The 18175-nt window shown below is 40.8% G+C and overlaps 1 protein-coding gene across 3 annotated transcripts in view; it reads left to right on the top strand.

Annotated features, from left to right (window-relative positions):
* Positions 1 to 18175, top strand: part of ST7 (suppression of tumorigenicity 7) — a 137488-nt gene that overhangs the window by 78626 nt on the left and 40687 nt on the right. For all 3 annotated transcript variants that reach the window (XM_039726672.1, XM_039726674.1, XM_039726673.1), the window contains 5 exons: positions 7783 to 7942; positions 11728 to 11782; positions 12444 to 12559; positions 13681 to 13756; positions 15522 to 15676. In XM_039726672.1, coding sequence (XP_039582606.1) covers positions 7783 to 7942; positions 11728 to 11782; positions 12444 to 12559; positions 13681 to 13756; positions 15522 to 15676 — 562 coding nt within the window. The remainder of the gene's footprint in view (positions 1 to 7782; positions 7943 to 11727; positions 11783 to 12443; positions 12560 to 13680; positions 13757 to 15521; positions 15677 to 18175) is intronic.

The raw sequence follows: 18175 nt of genomic DNA, 5'->3' as shown, positions 1-18175 counted from the left end.
CAGAGAAAGGTTGCCTTTGTTTTAGTCTTGTTTGTTCAAGTTGTACGCTTTTGAAATCTTCTGGATACAAGTTATAGACCCTCCCTCACCACACCAAACCAGGCATGTAAGTGAGGGACCAGTGAGACCTAATGTAAGCTATTGTAGTGATAAGTGGAAAGAGGAGCAAGAGAGAAACATGGCTAGAGACTGGTTCACATCACCTCAGATCTGCTAATCTCAGAGAAACCCAAAAGCAGCTCGGATCCTAACTGAACATTATCAGTTTGGTTTGGGAAATCCACATCTCTCACTTCCACATTGCCTGCAGCCAATGTAGATAAAAAAATGGCATCCTTGACTACTTAATGCCTGTGAGACTCTCATCACTTAGATGATTGCACGAAAAGCAGCAGGTGCACTACTGCTGTGCCTTGCTCTGAGTTTCTTCATAGCGGAAGGCAATTACCTAATGTTTGCACCTTGGGCATTCATCAGTCCTGCATGGATTGAGCCCCAAAGCACTCAATGGAGCTCCAGAGAAATCAACAGATTTTTCAGAATATGTGCAAGAGCCAGACCTGTAAGACTTGGATTCAGTTCAGCAGAACTCACTCAAACGCACAGGAGAAGAATAATGTTAGATGCAGCACTGTCACTCAGAAAGAAGAAAATGCTGGGCACCACCACCAAGATGAGAAGGATTGAGAGAAACAACATGGCTTTCACAGACACGGTTCCGTATTTGTTTATACAGGGCAAAGACAGCAGGAGGAGGTGGCAAGACAAAGTTTATTTTTTGTCCTATTGAATAAAACAGAAATAAAAACTTTGAAGAGTGACTAATTTATGTGAAACTAAATTAATCATTGTGATGAATTTACATCACAATGTAAAGGTACATTTTATACTGTACTCATGAAGGCGATTTCTGAGGAGTGAGCTCAGCAGGCGACTTGTGAGCAAGAAATTTCTAAGTGCTGTACTTTGATGGGAAGTACAAGAAGGAAGTGGCAAGAAGAGCTCAAGACTATGATATGGAGTGGAGAAGGGGCAAAAGGACACCAATAGAAACCTTTCACAAAGAAATCAGAGAGGAAGTCAAGTAGTATTGCATGAGAAAGTCCATTATGAACAAGTTGAAGAAACAGTGAGGTGATGGAGGTGTAGACACAGAAATCAGACTGAAAGCTTTTTTTGTTTGTTTTTTCTGTCTTCACTAGTGCTATCAGTTGTTGTTTGCTGGTCATATGGCACCTTCCTAAATGTGAAAAACGTATATAGGCCAGACAGGTAACAGCCAGGAACCCTAGATTGTAGGGACCACTGTCTATGCTGAGAGGAACATGTTTTCTCTAAATTTGGTAGTGGCAAAAGAACGAAGCAGATGTGGTCATGAAAAGAAGAAACTGCATGTTGACCAGATCATGCATCAGAAAAGACAGCTGATTAAGTTCTAGAGAGATAGTGCTAGCTTTTCATTAGCCGAAGTGTGCTTCAGATTAAATATTTCTTACTCTTGCTGTTTACCAGTGGCCCAGTTCTACATGCTGTTTACCATGACCAGTAACATGGTGAATTGCCCCCATTGCCACACACTACAGCATCAGACTACACAGCATCATCAGTTCTAAACGATTCTTAATCCTGTCAATGGTATAAAGTGAAGTTCTTAAATAAAATAAATATTCTCTTGTCAAATCTACATCACTAGGGTACTTTTTAGGCTAGATATGTACTGTTATTACTTGGAATTTTCCACCATATGGGCTGGCAGATTTCTTTCCATTATCAGTTGGCTCCAGTTCCTAATCAGAAGGAGAACTCACAGCACCGCAGGTTATGAAATAATGGAAAATTCCATCATTTCAAAAGTGTGGTTACTGATGGGAAAGTGATTGCTTTTCCTAACTCTTGTTTGGTTCATGAAACAATGAACTGCAAAGTTCAGCTTTGGGCAATTTAATACTACATTACTCCTTTGCAAAACACTACACTCCTCTCTTATTTTGTCTCATACTTTGTTTTAATTCCTTAGGTAAAATTCTGGCCTCGCTGCAGGCAATGTGACTTAATTGAAGCAAGGATTTCAGGTCTCTTTTCTTATAGGTCAGAACTGTGCAGAAAATACTTTTCTATCTCAAGCATTTTCCTTAACAATTACTTGACTGCAGCACATAGTTAAAAATTAACAATTTGGCATATATTCACTTCATCCACACGCTATTGTAAGCATCAAAAACAAGAAGATTTAGTCCACAGTTGCATTAGAAATACTGTATTGGAAACTTGGTTCCACCACAGTAAATTTTAATCCAGTAAAACACAGTGTGCTGTCTCACAGAATACAATGAGCTGCATTGTATTCAATGTCTGGGAGGCTGGAGTTTTCCACAGGTAGGGTAATAAAACTGTCACAAAACACACCTGACATCCAGTAAATGCTGTGAACTAGAACTATGCAAATGCCACTGAGATTTCTAAATAAAGCCACATATTTAACATACAGTTATCACCAAAGTTGTTCTGCAGGCATGTGAGGCACTTGCACTGCAAACTGATAGAGTCTCAGTTCCAACGAAGCACAGGTAGAAGTGAACCTCAGACTTAAATCTCCACGAGAATTCCTTGTTACTCTACTTCTGAGCTTGGGACAGTATTAAGTGTCTTCTGCTACACAATGAAAAACATTCTGCAATGAACAAATACCACGTGTTTCAGATGCAAGAATTAGAAAGCCAGCCTACAGAGGCAGAGCATGAGTCTAGACGCTGCCTAGCACTGAGCAGCTAGGCTGTTTGCTACTGCCCAAGTACGTAGCATACTGTCAGAATCACAGCCTTTTGTAGCCAGTTGTACCAGTTCAGGAAGTCTGAGAGAGCCTGAGTAACATAGAAGGACTTGTCTTATTTTCTGCAGATACTAATTGTTTCACTGCCTTTGTGTAGTCTGCTGCAGAGGGCCAGAAAGGTGGCTGAGTTCTGGGTGCTGCCACAGGCTCTGTGGAAGTCTGACAGTTGTGCAGGGACAGTCTTTGAGGGCTGAAAAGCAATATATGGTAACCATTCAAAGTTTCTGCACTGCTCAGAGAAGGCTCAAGGCCAGGAAGGGCAGAATCATTGTAGGGAGTTCCTAAGAAACTGGAAACCCTTGCCAAGGAGCAGATGAGAGAAGAAGGGTCTATTGGAAGGCAGGCTGTAACCCAATCCACAGACAAGAAAATTCTATCATAACTAGGTGGGGTCTACACAGTGTTGAGAGAAGTAATACACTTAATCCAGGCAATATGTTATTTTCTTTTGTGTTTCTGTATTTCCAGAGGTGGATGAAATAAACAGCTATTAATTTTGAATACGCTGCCCACTGGCATTGCATGTATGTTCTCCTGCTAGCTCTTTGAGATAAGACAAATGGGGGTTCAGTAATCAGAAGCAGAGTCTAAGAGGATGCTGAGTGGATGTATTTAATCTAGAAGGAATGGGGGTGCTTATCCTTCAAGGCTGTCATCAAGGACATTCAGCATGGTCAGAGGCATGTTGTTTCCTAGATCCAGGATGGGCAGGACTGGAGGATCAGGAAGCTACCCCTAACAGCTAAATAAAACAGACCACCAGCTTGCTTTGTTGGAAGGCAAGTAGCATTGTGTAGTCACACTCATATGAACAAACACTCTTGCTTCCCAAACTATGGATGACCTTTTCTATAGTGTCTACTGGAAGCAGCCCTGGGCTGTAATACACCTGGAACATTTGCAGTCATTGCCTGGGAGAGTTGGCACAGGCCAGGTAGTGTGCTAGCAAACAAACAGCATGGATTATTTGAGCCAAACCTTTGCTGTGGTCCCTTTTATTTATAAAATAGGCTTAACCATGGAATCAAGTTTTGCGAGCACTATGCTGTTCCCCCAGAGAGTAAGTGTCCTTTAAATCCATTAGATTGGTTAAAGAGTACTCCAAATCTACCTGTCTGAGACCTAAAAGTCTCATTACATGGCTGAAAGAGAAATCTGAGCTGTGGTAGTTGCTGGCAGATGAAATCCTTTACTGCTTCTGTTGAAGACTCCATACACATACACTAGGAGGGAATGATGGAGTGTTTGCTCTAAGAGAGGTTGCCTGTCTCAGGTATGAGAAACAGAAAAGCATTATTCAATCATTGACAGACATTGCTCCTTGGTCCAGTGAGAACCACCACCAAAACTATCCCGTGTGAATTGATGCATACATAATGGCATATCTATTCTGAAAAACCATGCAGGAAGATCAGATCTGATAGTCAAGTGATGCGGACTAGATCCATTGCTACAGATATAAATAAAATTATCTGGGATTGTTTCTATGTGAGAGCAGAGATATGAAAGACTATAATATTTTCATTGCACAAGGGAAGAGAAGTGCATTAAGAAGATGTTTCCAAAATCAAATACTCTTACATTAAGCAATACCTATGCCAGATTAAAAAAATAAAAATTCTAAATTGCATTTCTTAACAAACAAAGCTGGAAATGTTCAGAACAGGGTTTTAACTTGGCCCTTGGGAACATTATGGTCCCAAAAATCCCTTGAGAGTTTGGAGATGTTTGACCCTGTTTCAGTTTGAAAGCACAGGCACCAACTAGAAAGACCACCAAGAAGTTTGCCACTGCTGTGAAGGGGAGATCTCTGAAGATGAGCTCCCATCCCATTGTCTGTATATGACAGAAAAGAAGTGGCTTTTTCTTTCAGAAGTGGTGCAGAAATCATCTTCCTTATAAATTTCTTCTCTACTCCATATCTCTGTCAATAGTAATTAATCTTTGTAGTAATTTATTCTATCAGATGATCTCTCATCTGCTGAACTGTCAAAAGATTCTTGACTTCACACGGCTTTCAAACTGGATGATGCAGTTAGAAGTCAAATTTGATTTATAGAAATCAGATTTCAAACCAGATGATACTAAGATGCAAAAATTCTCTAAAAATAATTTATTGTTTTTACTTAAGTACCAAATTAATGATTTTACCTCTTCATACATGCTGAACAAATCACTCCTAGCAAAGGCTTGTGATGATGATTATTTATGGCTTTAATTTCTAAGAGATGGTATGGATTGAGATCTGACTGATGTTTCCTGGCATTGGATTCACTCAACATAGCAAATACTTTTCAAAGCTGCCTTAAACAATTTATGAGCTTCAATTCCATTTAAAAAAAAATAATTAAGGTATTTGTAAGTCTAAGGAGGCAGACTTACAGCTGTGTCACATGTTTGAGCAAGTTCCTGTCACTCAGCTGAACTGTAGCAGAGACTACATTTATATATATGTACATTCTTTGTGATTGTCCCCTCAGTTTAATTGAAATTCAGTGTGACAGCTTCCCAGCTGGTATACATTTGTGCAGGACAAGTGGGCTCAAGTGTGCTTTTGTGCTGTTCACTCCCTCTCTGGGTTTTACTGACCTCATCTAAAAGCTGATCATGACTGAAATAATGAGCAGGAATTTATTAGCACATTTTGCAGAACCTTTTTTATTTCCTCTCTTACAGAAAGCTTTTTAGATGCAGTCTGAGTTTTGCACAGCCAGTCTGGCAGCTGTACCTGAGTCCCTGACTTAGGCTATAGTGAAATTCTTACCGAGTGTCCCTTGCCTCAGTGCAAGACTATAAATCCTTCATTCCTAACACACTCTCCCTCTGAGGCTTTGGACAGGTACAACCGTGGCTTTTGTGCCTTGATTTGTTCCAAGGTTTTCAAAGACAGAACAGAAACATGTTCACAGCAGATCTCTGACAGATCTCTGAATCTTATGGCATAGCCTTTCTCTTGCAGTCAGCCACATGCTTATGATGCTCTCTTAAATAATAGGATATAAACTGTAACAACTTTAAAAAGTGTGGTGTGCCTAAGAGCATGAGAGCAGCTAAAACCAAAGCTGACACACCTGTGCCAGTTCCCTGTCCACCATCTCCAGCATTCAGAGGCAGTGATGCATGCCAGGAGAAGCCTGTCAGCAGTGTGGAACAGTGTTCAGTGACACTGCATCAGCATTCTGTCCTTGGCACTTGGCATTCCCACCTGGCTGCTGCTGCAGGCACATGCCAGTGGAACCAGAGCAGTGACAAATGCACCTCAGAATCTGTGGAAGGAGGAACTGTCCAGGTTGTGTGGGTTTTTGGTGACTTGGGTGGGAAAGAGTTCACAAAGATCTGAATATGTTAGTGCTCTGGTTTCTCTGTGACCATCTGTTTATCTTCCCAAATGCTGTGTTCACATAGTCCTTCTGTCTCCTCCCCATCAGACTGCTCCATTCTTTCTTGTCAGTGTCTCCCAGAAATGCCATTAGATTGTTTTGGGAAGTGATCTCCAGAGCTGCTACACAAACTTGTGTGAAGTCCTCTCAAGTAGCCACCAGCTTCATTCCCTCTCACTCCTGTGCAGATAGAGTCCTTCCCTATGAATCCTCTAGGTGCTTTAACAGCACATTTGAATTTAGGGGAAGCCCCAGTGCAGAATGCATTGGGAGCATCTTTTGGAGAGTTCCGTCTTCCTTCTATGTCAGAAAATTTATTTCCCCCTCCTTTATAAAAATGGGTGGGGTAAAAAGTATGTCTTGTCTACAGACAATCCAATCTCATGGAGACAGAAGTAATTTCAACTATATAAAGAGGTCAAGAGAACTTAAAAATCAAAAAGTGTGTGAAGCCTGGCTTGATCTTTTCCATAGCAGGCAGACCCCGAAAAGGCCTTCCAGAACCTGCCCAACAGCACACTGATGGTGACAAAGATGGGAACACAATCCTTTCCCTTATTGTTTGTTGATTGTGCCTAGTAGGAAGAGATTTTATCTAAGCTTTTGGTACTGGTGTAACACATGGAGATACGGAGGAAAATGGGAAGGGCAGAGACTTTTCAGTCCCAATTTTTAGTGCAATAAGTTTTATGAAGTCCTGCCAAATTTTTCACAGTTCCTTAGACTGGCTTTTGTTTCCTGTGATATGTAGATGTTTGGGAGATGATTCAAGTGCAACTTATCTATTCATTATAAGCATGTGTTTCTTTATAATTTTTACAGTCTAAACCTTTTCCATATTTAGATGAAATTGTCTTCATTTCCAGGTTTATGTGGTTTCCTGAAATATGTGTATTCTTACTAATATTTTTTTTGGTGAAAATACTAGATATATGTTTATAATTTCAATTACAAGGTGTTTTCTTAGGCTGTGAAATGATTTTCCAAATAGAGTTCTGTAAATAATAATTTTTTTGTTTCTGATTTGGTAGCTCAACCAAATGCCTGAAAATAAAATTAATTTTGTCAGAGTCAGCCCGACAAAATAAAACACAGTTCATCCGGTGGGGGGGGGCGGGGGGGGAGATCCTAAAAGGGACAGGATTCAGCTTCCTGGAATTTGTTTGGCATTTTTATCTTTCCTTTTAAAATTAAACTCATTGGAAATTAAACTTATTTTAAATTAAACTCTTTGGAAGCATGTGCTGGGGAAACAAGCCAGCCTGCTTTTCCTCACATTCCCTGGGCTGCAGAGGGAGTGGAGGCAATTGCGTTGACAAGATTTGACATTTTCCACCCTAAGCTTGGGTCACATTTAACTTCTCCGTGTGCTCGGGCAGGGAGGCCGCGGGGCAGCCGGGGCTGCCTCCTCGCTTGTCGGGCTGCGGAGCAGCGATGAGAGGGAGGAAAGGGCGGAGGAGAGGGCTGGAGCCGGGCGGAGGGGAGGGCTGGAGCCGGGCGGAGGGGCGGGCGGAGGAGAGGGCTGGAGCCGGGCGGAGGGGCGGGCGGCCCTGACGCGTGTGTGCCTTGCAGATCTTCGAGTGGTGGTACTTCCGCAAGTACGGCACCTCCTTCATCGAGCAGGTCTCGGTGAGCCACCTGCGCCCCCTGCTGGGCGGGGTGGACAACAGCGCGCCCAGCGCCGCCAGCGCCGCGGGCGGGGACGCGGACTCGAACCGCCAGAGCGTCTCAGGTGAGCGGCGCCGCGCTGCCCCGGGCCTGCCCCAGGCCTGCCCCGGGCTCCTGCTCCGCCCGGCAACAGGCACAGCTGCCTCGTTAATTGCTGATTGCATCCTTCCGAGTTCACGCCGCCTGTTCTGTTCGGGCTGCGCGGTTCATGCGTTTGCTTTCTCCTCGTTGTGAAAACCCTGCGAAATTGCGCGTGCCCTTTCTGCAGCATCCTTTGTCCAGCGGAGGGGCTGCAAGGGTGGTTAAGGGGCTGGAGCAGCTCTTACGAGGAAAGGCTGGGGGAGCTGGGCCTGTTGAGCCTCGAGGAGAGACAGCTGTGAGGGAACCTCATCAATGTCTGTGTGAAGAAGTGTCAGGGGGATGGAGCTCGGTGGTGCCGAGCAGTAGGACAGAGGGCAGCGGGCAGAAGCTGATGCACAGTAAGTTCCACCTGCATGTGAGGAGGAACTTCTGCACTGGAACAGGTTGCCCAGAAAGGCTGCGGAGTCTCCTTCCCTGGAGACACTCTAGCACCATCAGAACACAGTCCTGTGCCGTGAGCTCTGGGATGACCCTGTCTGAGCAGGGAGGTTGGGTGAGGTGAGCCACTGTGGTCCCTTCCAACTCAACCAGTTATCTGATTCTGTGATTCTAAAGGCAGGCAGTGTTTTTAGTGAAATAATTTGTTTTAAAATAATAATTATGCAAAGAAGTTAGAAATGTTCATCTAGTTTTACATCACTTTGGTTTTTAGATAATAAAAACAATAAATAAAAAATAAAAACTTACTTTTTTAAGTAGTATGTACACAGCATTTGGATTTCACCTTAGTAAGGGGAAGCACGGTGGTTTTTAATAGCTTAAGGTCTTGTTATGTTCCGATTCCACTGAGGATTTGCTTTGTGACTTTGGACAAGTCCTAACGTAGTCAGGCTTTTTTAAAAGGCCTCCAATTTAAGATACATGATTTCAGGCATTTGTGGCCTGAGTTTTACAACCTTCCAGGCATTCACATCCCCTAAAAGTTTCAGTGCAAGGAGTGAAGGAGTCTGACCCTAAGTCATTCAAGCCTGAGGCACATTGAGTCAGGTGCCTGGGCAATGGTTCCAGCCTGACTAAAATGAATCAGCCCCTCAAGCACTGAAATTTGTGGACTGAAGGAGCTACAGAGGAACTTGTCTCCCTAATTGAGTGACTTAGCTGCCTGGGAATTGAAAAATTACCCCATGAGTGATGAAAATGCTGGTATGCTATTGCTTCTGGCTTGAGTGGGAGATACTCACTGTTAAAGTCAGGGCAGGAGCATCTGGGTTTGTGTTCCTCATCTGTAAAACAAAGCTTATCTGTCTCTGTCCTAGCTTGGCTTACAGGCCATAATCTTAGGGATGTGGCCCTAGAATCAACCAGAATTTTATTAAATTTATTTTATGTGCAGGCTTTTAGAATATATCAGAATTTACAAGTGAAGAAACATGAATGAAAAGAAAAAAATCACTTATGGAGAAAACATTGTTCTACAGTTGAGCTCCCTATGTCTGTACCTGGCAAATTTTATGTCTGCTTCTCAGCGTGCATGAAAACAGTCAAACAAAAATTAGCTCTGAACTTACATGTTAAATAATATAGGTGACTTCACAAAACCTTGTTATTTACTGAGTAAGTCTACTTAAGGAAGCCTCCATATAGCACAGCAAATTCAGCTGTTGTCATTCTCATCTGAAGAGATGCTGTGAATAGCAGCACTGCATGGTCCAGGATATTAGATTTGGGTGAACTGGCAGAAAGTATGGGATGAGTTGGAGCCACCTGTGTGCACTCATCAGTGGGCTCAGTCACACTTCAGCAGCTCAAAATAACTCCTGCCATTTTAAAGCAAAAGCACAGTATTTTTACTAATGATGTTCACACAAGCATCTTGAATTTTCTGATAGAAAAAAATAGTCAAGGAGTGTGTTTGCTTTCAGTGCATTGACACTGAGCTGGGACTCTCAGTGCCTCTGGACAGCATGTCTGTATGGATAGCCTGTTACTTGTGCCTTCAGGTGGCAATAAAAGGCTTTATTATTATTTTCTTTGCTTCCCCTTTTTGTTGCTCAGTTTAAGCTTTCCCTGCTACAGCACCAAAATACTTCATACTTTGGATGAAGCGTAACCACATGAATTCAAATAAGATGAACAAAAAGTGTCATTACAGTCAGATAGTTGTTACCCAGTCTCATGGGGTGCAAACAGAGCAGGTCAAGACACCTGGATCTGAGAAGTCTGATGTTGATTTAATGTTTATAATGGTTTGAAAATCATATTAAATAAAAACTGGGATTGAAACTTGTCAAACAGCCACACTCTCTGGCTGCACAGCAGAGCACAGCAGAATGTCAGTCAAGCATTTCTGCTGAGTAAACCAGTGGAACTTTCTAATATTAGCTGCCTGCTGAAATGGGTACTTCAAAGATACGCTCTTCCCTGAAGTCTGCCTGTTCCTGTGTCTGTTCCATGCACTTGCTGGGTAGGCAGCAAGCTGAGGGCCCACCTCCTATTCCACTTGACTGCTTTCTGTGTTGCTGAGGGTGTCCTTCTGTTACTGTGAATAGTTTATGCAAAATGCTTTCTGTCCATGCCACTGTAGCCCCATACTCAGATGTAGGAGCTGTATCCATGAGAAAAGAGGAGGATTTGACTTGCTGTTCAGTACTTCTTTTCCTAACAGAACAGGCATAAAGGGAACAGGCATATTTGTTACTTAAAGATACCCTTCTGATTCAATATTCTACCAGAAAACTGTTGGTTTGATCTCTTCAGAAATTATGTCAGAAAAATTCATAGGGAGAAATCTGCTGGTTAGTTTTTAGTAGAAAGCACTTAGTGAAATGCTGGGGGGCCAGTGCTGCTGATGAGTTTTTGCAGAGCCCCATGTGAAGGGTCATCCAGTAGCAGACCTGAGGTGGAATGACATCCTGCCTCTCAGTGAGTCTTTGTGCAAGTAGTGGGGTTTATTCAGGTCTCACCTTCACTGGAGTGAATTGTCTTTGTTGAAATTAAGAGAATAAATCTGGTATAAAAGTAAAGAAAAGCCAGAATCAAGACCTCACTGTTTCAAAGGCTGTACAATTTGATTATGTTTTTTTAAATTTTTGCTTTAAATTGTGTTGTTGATTTCCATATCTTTTACTTCTTGTAGTGTGAAAAAAATCACAGTTTTTCCCCCAAGGGAAATTTATAAAATGTTTCTAATATTCTGAAACCTTTGGAATGCAATCAACTTTTCTCTGCCAGTCAATTTCAGCATCTGCTTCTGTCTTAAGATCAGCAGATGTTTCCATGGATTTTGACTTCACAAACTAAGGAGAAATTAAATTTGGCAGCTGTAGCTGAGATTCACAGTGATTTACAGCATTAACTGGACAGTGATGTTTTTCTGGAGAAATAACGAGTCCATAGGGACTGGGTTAATTGCTGTTTTTTCAGTGCAATAACCCAGTGTGATCCCTCTTCAGTTCTGCATTATGGTAAATGTGAGTCCTGGAACTAATCAGTATTATCTTTTCATGTGGCATTTGGGGCTTTGTCAGTGGTTATTTGTCTGGAATGATTGCATTTGTTGACACTAATTTAGAATTAAATTATTATTTAAGAAAGGAAGAACAGTCTGATTACCTTCATCTTGGTGCTCTTGATGGGTTTTTGCATTTGCACCTTTGAAAAATAAACCATTTGATAAGGCTCATTGTATGGTAACTGATGTTTTTTATAAACCTCAAGTGCCATTGTAATTTGGGAGAGATTCATTATGTGTGTGTCTGCTTCTTACAGAGTGCAAAGTCTGGCGAAATCCTTTAAATCTGTTCAGAGGAGCTGAATATAATCGGTAGGTGCTATAAAATTACAGTTTTCAGGCATAGTACTGGCTTAAGGAGCTGTTCTTTTCCATTAATCTAACTGAAGAGACGAAAAAACAAAATCAGCTGTGGATAAATGCACTCGTGTCAGGTTTTTCTGTAATTCATAAAATATTCCTGAATTAAAAGGAATTTAAATGATGCACTTTCTTATTTCTCTAATATTTGCTATTTCTCAAATTTTTGGCAACCTTATGAAAAAAGGTGGAATGTTCTAAGTGTGTTGTACCTGATTTTAATGCATTTCTGTTCAAATCCATTGTTGTAGCAGAAAAACTAATGAATTGCATCTAGGTTTCATCAAGTCCTAATGTTTAGATATATGTGTTACCAAGTTCCAGTACTTTTCAACATCCTCCAATGAATTGCATCTAGGTTTCATCAAGTCCTAATGTTTAGATATATGTGTTACCAAGTTCCAGTGTGTACTTTTCAACATCCTCATTAGCTTAGGCTCAGCTGCCATTGCTCCATCCCAGTATGGTGAAATGCAATGGATATTGGTTAGAAGATTGGCCAGGTGAACTGACTTGGCTATTCCTGTCTCAAAGGTCTGGGATTCTTTTCTGAATTCGTTTTGCCAAGTGTGACCTCATTAACCAAAATGTCTCCTTGTTGGCATCTTTGCAGGTATACATGGGTAACAGGAAGAGAACCTTTGACTTACTACGATATGAATCTTTCGGCACAGGACCATCAGACATTCTTCACCTGTGACACAGATCATTTACGGCCTGCAGATGCTAGTAAGAGACCTTGTCAGCAATTGGATTAATAATAGATTAATGGCTGATTTAAACTGATGCAAGAAAAATGCAGTGAGACATCAGCTCTTTCATGTAGATGAGAAAAGGCAAAAGTTTGATCATGCTGAGAAACCACTGTTGTTGAAGTTATAGAATTCTAGATCTGAACAAGTATCTATATATGTAAATGATCTAATTAGTGTTGCTGGAGTCATTCAAGGTACCATTTAAAAGTGTAAAGGCTTGTTCCTTTCATCCTCTTTCTTGCAGTGGCTTCAAACATACATAGCTTAATTTGCCTCCAGCTGCAGTGCAGTAGGTTGAGTTACATTATCCAGATTCTGTTTAGTCTACACTGACAGAAGAGAGAGAGCTGATGTAAAACTTGAGACCTGTGTTTCATTCCCTGATGTAGTTAGGTCTGTAAAAAACGGGAACAGCACATTTACAACTGAATTTGTACAAGCAGCTTTAGTTGTGTTAAGCCTGTACTGTGAAGTCCATATGCAGACTTTTATTCTACTAAAAATATACAATGATTTCAGTCATTAGAATTTGCCTCTGAAGAGATAAATCTTTGTCTCTTAGGAAGGCAGAGATACTAACAGTTGGGTGCTGCATTCTGAAGGCATAGTTACATAGGAGAGCATATTGTGGTTTTTTGGCACATGATAAACATGAATCCTATTTTCTGAACTCAGTGGTGTAATTACCAGGTGGTAATATTAGCCTGGAAGTTGTTTCTATTTAGCATTCACATAAAGTAACAGCTCAATAAGGAGCTAGAATAAGAACCCCAACTATCCCTTTATTGTTTTATTCTCCATGGAATCTACTACACCAAGAGGAAGTAGCTGCTTGTCACCTCTATACTTGGCAATGCAGACAGCCTGATCTCTCAGCCAGACTTTCTCCTGGAAAAAAGTTTAATTAAATGAAAGATGAAAAAAAACCTGAGTATTTGGGACAAAAGCTCCTGTTTGTTTTGTGTCTTTCTGAATGATCACTCAGCTGTGTGAAGTGCTCTGTAGTGAGTTAGGCTTTTGTTATAGTCCAGTAGATTCTCCTTGCTAATACTGCAATAACTGCTATTTCTTTCTTCTCCTTTGTTTATTGAATAGTAATGCAAAAAGCCTGGAGAGAGAGAAACCCTCAAGCACGAATTTCTGCAGCACATGAAGCTTTGGAATTGAATGAGTGAGTGACAACAACATTAACATTTATTTCCTGTCTTTTAAAAATCCATTTGATGATATTTTAAGGTCAGGGGTTTGCTGTAGTAATTTTTAACCACGATTGCAGGCCTGTCAAAGGAAGGCCTACAGCAGAAGGAAAACAGCACAGCTGCATGTCGTGCTAGCTACTGAGCAAATCCTTAGGGTAGTGATGACAATGAGAGTCTTCCCATTGATGTCAGCAGGCTTTGGAACGGCCTAGAAAAATGTTAATCAAGTTACCTCCTGATGAGCATATGAAATATGCATTTGCAGGATGGAGAGTTCCCTTTTGGATTTCTCAGTCATCAAGAACAGAAGCAGGAAAGAAGACTCAGAAAACACATTCTGAAATACTCATTTCATAATATGAGAGAGCGTGATGTAATTTGCTGTGACTTTTGGTCCTTAAGTCTGTTATTTATTTTTTCAATGAGAAGTGTAGTATTTTGAGATCCCACAATAAACTCGGTGCTGTGATTTACTGGTATGGCAAACTGTATAAATGTTGCTAACATGCAAAAAAGGAATCCCTTAGGTTGCTGAACTAAGATTGCTACCTTCTAGAGTTCCATAAACTGGTGCTTTACAGATAGTCCTTCACGTGTTTCATCCAAATAAAAGATTTTTTTCTTCTTGTATAGTGATTTAACATGCAGCGTAAAAGGGAAGAGCGAGCTATAAGCCTGTCCTACTTACATTTCACAGAATTACAGAATGGTTGAGGTTAGCAGGGATCTCTTGAAGTCAGTATGCAGCCTCTCCCTTCAGAGTCACCTACAATGCATTGCACAGAAATGTGTCCAGCAGGCTTTTGAATGGCTTCAAGGAGAGAGACTTGACAGCTTGTACCAGTGCTCAGTCACCTTTACAGTAAAAAAAGTGTTGCTGAGATTTAGGGGGAATACCTCCTGTGTCTCATTTTGTGCCCATTGCCTCTGGTCCTGTCACTGGGAACCACTAAATGGTGGGAACCCTGGCACTTTTCTCTTTGCCCCCTCACTGCAGGTATTCGCAAACTTTGACAAATTCCTCCCAAAGCCTTATCTGCTCCAGACTGAACAGTCCTAGCTCTCTGAGCCTTTTCTCAAATGTGAGATACCCCACTCCCTAATCACCTTCATTGAGCTCTCTGCAGTACGTCCATGTCCCCCTTGTACTGGGGAGCCCAGAACTGGACACAGCACACCCACATGTGGCCTCATCAGGGCTGACTAGAGGGTAAGGATCACCTCCCTCAACCTGCTGGAAACACTTCTAGTGCAGCTCTTCTCAAACGTTGCTGTTTTGGCTTTTGCTTGGTCTGGGTTGGGTTTTCTTTGTTGTTGTTGTTTTATCTTTACAACTACATTTATAATCTGTTCTCTTTACATGGAAAATGTTACAGTTCTGTTGATCCTTTTCATATCATTACAGTAAGGGATATGGTTTATATTAAAACAATACTGCATAAAACTAGTCTTGATTTCCAGAAGGAGTTTTAGGGATGTAGGCTTAGTGAGACAGCTGCTTTACTTTCTGGGGCAGTTGTCAGGAGGTGTACTCAAGGGCTGAGTGATACAGTACCTAAAAATGAGAGTTGTGGTGTTGTTGACAGAATATTTATTCATCAGAATAGCTCATCAGAAAAGTACATGGACAAAATTTCCTTGCCTCTGTATTTAGTACATCCTTTCCATGTCTTCAGACAGTTCTTACATCAGGTGCCTGGTACCTTTATCATGGTTTTTCCTCTGATATTCTTGCAGGTGTGCTACTGCTTATATTCTCTTAGCTGAAGAGGAAGCAACAACAATTGTAGAAGCAGAGAAGCTGTTCAAGCAGGCTCTGAAAGCTGGAGAGGGCTGCTACAGGCGCAGCCAGCAGCTGCAGCACCATGGTGCCCAATATGAAGCCCAACACAGTAAGTTTTTTAGGAGGGAGAGAACTGCCAAAGCGTTCTTTGGATTTGGGGTTTTGGGGTTTTTTGTTTTCCTCCTAAGAACTATGCATTCAGTGTTTGACATTGGCTGGAATGTGGTCCTAGAGCCAAACTATTCTGTTTTAGTGTTTTTGCTTGATTCTGTTGCTGAGATGTCAATGCTCAGATTACAGATGTGCCTGTATTTTGTCATGACAGAAAATGCCTAAGCATGTACTTAACAGAAGAAAAAATCTTCTGTTATCACAGCCAAAGAGAGATGACATTCAGAAAAAGTTGAACACCCTTTAAGGAAGTTGCCTTTAGCCATTTTGCAAACTCAGGCTCATGTTGTGAAAAGGCAGTATAGAATGGTGGAAATGTGAGTGAAGTGACGCTTTGCCTGCTTTTTTCCATCAGCTCTGGGAGTAAATGTTTACACTGTGTTGTTCTGTGGAAAAGTTAGTAAGACCCATTAGCCCATGGGACATTTGAAGTTAGTTGGCATTTATTAAGAAAGGTCACGGAAACATAAAATTTTAAAATTGGGATAATAAAGTGCTTTAATTGAAAGTAGATTTTTACTACTTTTGAAAATATTTTGAATAAGCAGGTTTATCTGCTGTGCTATTTATTAGATGTTCCTTAAATCTAAGAAAATACATTCACTGACAGTAAATTACCAAAAAGATAATAAAGCAAAGAGAGAAGGTTATTTCTAGACTACAATAGATACCTTAGGCAAAAATAACACAAATTAATTGTATGAATACAAGCACTAGCATACTTTTGGGTATCTTCAGGTTTCTCAGGACCTGATTTCACAGCCTCTGGCTATCCTCCATAATTTGAAGATTGCTGATAAAAATTGTACATAGTAAAATTGTCTGTGATCCCTGGTTTCAAATGTGTATGCAAGTCTATACCTGAAAACCCAAGGTTTCATAAAGCTTGGGGGGTAGTATTTTAAACATTTGTTGGTTGTAAAATCATATTTAGGATGATTTTTTTTAAATAGAAAGCAGCTGAGCCCTTGAAGCAATTTTTGGGCTCTAGCAGGTTTATGGTTGTCTGTGAAACCTTAGTTTGTGCGCTCAATCCACCCTGAGTGCAACAAATCTATGAAAAGTACACAATAAGTGGTTAGTAAGCACTGTCACAATGTTTTTGTCCAAGGTAACCTGGGAAGGTTTGTAGAGGCAGATATAAGTGTGGTATTTCTGTAACCTGTGTGTGCTAGGTGGCCTCTGTCACCATCAGATTTTACACCCTTCAGTACTGCAGCAGTGAAAATAACCATTGAATCACAAAACTAAGTGCACTGTCACAGAGCCGAGAGGCTGAAAAGTGACTGCCAGCTCTGACCATGTCTTCAGGAGGGGCAGGATCATCCCACTGTTCTGTAGCACTCAGTCTCCCCTTGAAAATGTCAGTGTGCACCCACAGAAATTAGAGAATCTCCAGCCTCAGACGTTGCCTTGGACACAGGGGCTTCACGTGGAATTCCTTTGATTATATGCTAGACTTCTGCTTGGTTTACAAAGGTAGAGAGGAGGGACTGTGGAGGAGGGACATGTGGTGCAGTTCCATGGTTCTGAAAATCCTGCATTTTATTTCTGGTCTTCAGAGTTAATTCTGGGATGAAGAGTTGGCATTTCATCTTTTAAAGGTGAAATACACTGTAATCTCTTGAACCACAACATATTGTTCTATGTTTATTCATGTATTCCACCTCCTTCATAAAATATTTAGTTAAACCATAAAGAGTAAATAATGACTTGGAGTACCCACCTTGCCCTCTTTCTAAATGTGATAGTTTATTAAAAGCAAGGGCAATTTTATTTTTAAGGTTGCTCATGTTAGGCATCCCAAGTCATTAGTAACCTCAGAGAATTTTGGCCTGAAAAAATACCTTGATTTTATAGTAAGTGGATGCCTTTCGACCATTCCTGCTCAAAATCCTGAGAAGAAGCTTAACCTGAAATGTATACCTCATAGCACATTACATAAACATGTTGAAACAGATGTAACTAATAAATTGTGTATTGAACATATAGGAACCAATGAAGAGATAAGGAATTAGGTAATACAGAATACAGCTAGAGAAATTCTTCTCTCTTTATTTATTTTTTCCTCTAAAGTAGGTCCTTTTGACCTGCTGCTTAATCTACTTAAAAATTTTTATCACAGCTTTACAATGATTTGTAGGTACTTGGAATGTTTTCAACACACATGTTGTTCTTATTATGAAAGGCTTGAAAATGTTAGGAATAGGCTAAAATCTTAACAGAGCACATGCTATACACAAAGATAATTTGTAGCAGGTGTATTACATTTTCATGATTCAGTAATTTTATAGATTATTATCTGTCCACTCATTTCCTGCTGGTCCAGAAGCATTTTAACAGTTCACATTCAAAGTGAATGAGAAGTGAAAGGAGTAAGAATTCTCCAGGAGAATAATTATAACTGCTGTTTAGTTTCTGTCATCTTTGCTGCTAG

This window comes from Passer montanus, unplaced genomic scaffold (genome assembly GCF_014805655.1).
Source record: "Passer montanus isolate IOZ18808 unplaced genomic scaffold, ASM1480565v1 scaffold6, whole genome shotgun sequence".
Classification (NCBI taxonomy): Eukaryota; Metazoa; Chordata; class Aves; order Passeriformes; family Passeridae; genus Passer; species Passer montanus.
The sequence above is the reverse complement of the archived record's forward strand: the minus strand, read 5'-3'. Positions and strand labels throughout refer to the sequence as shown.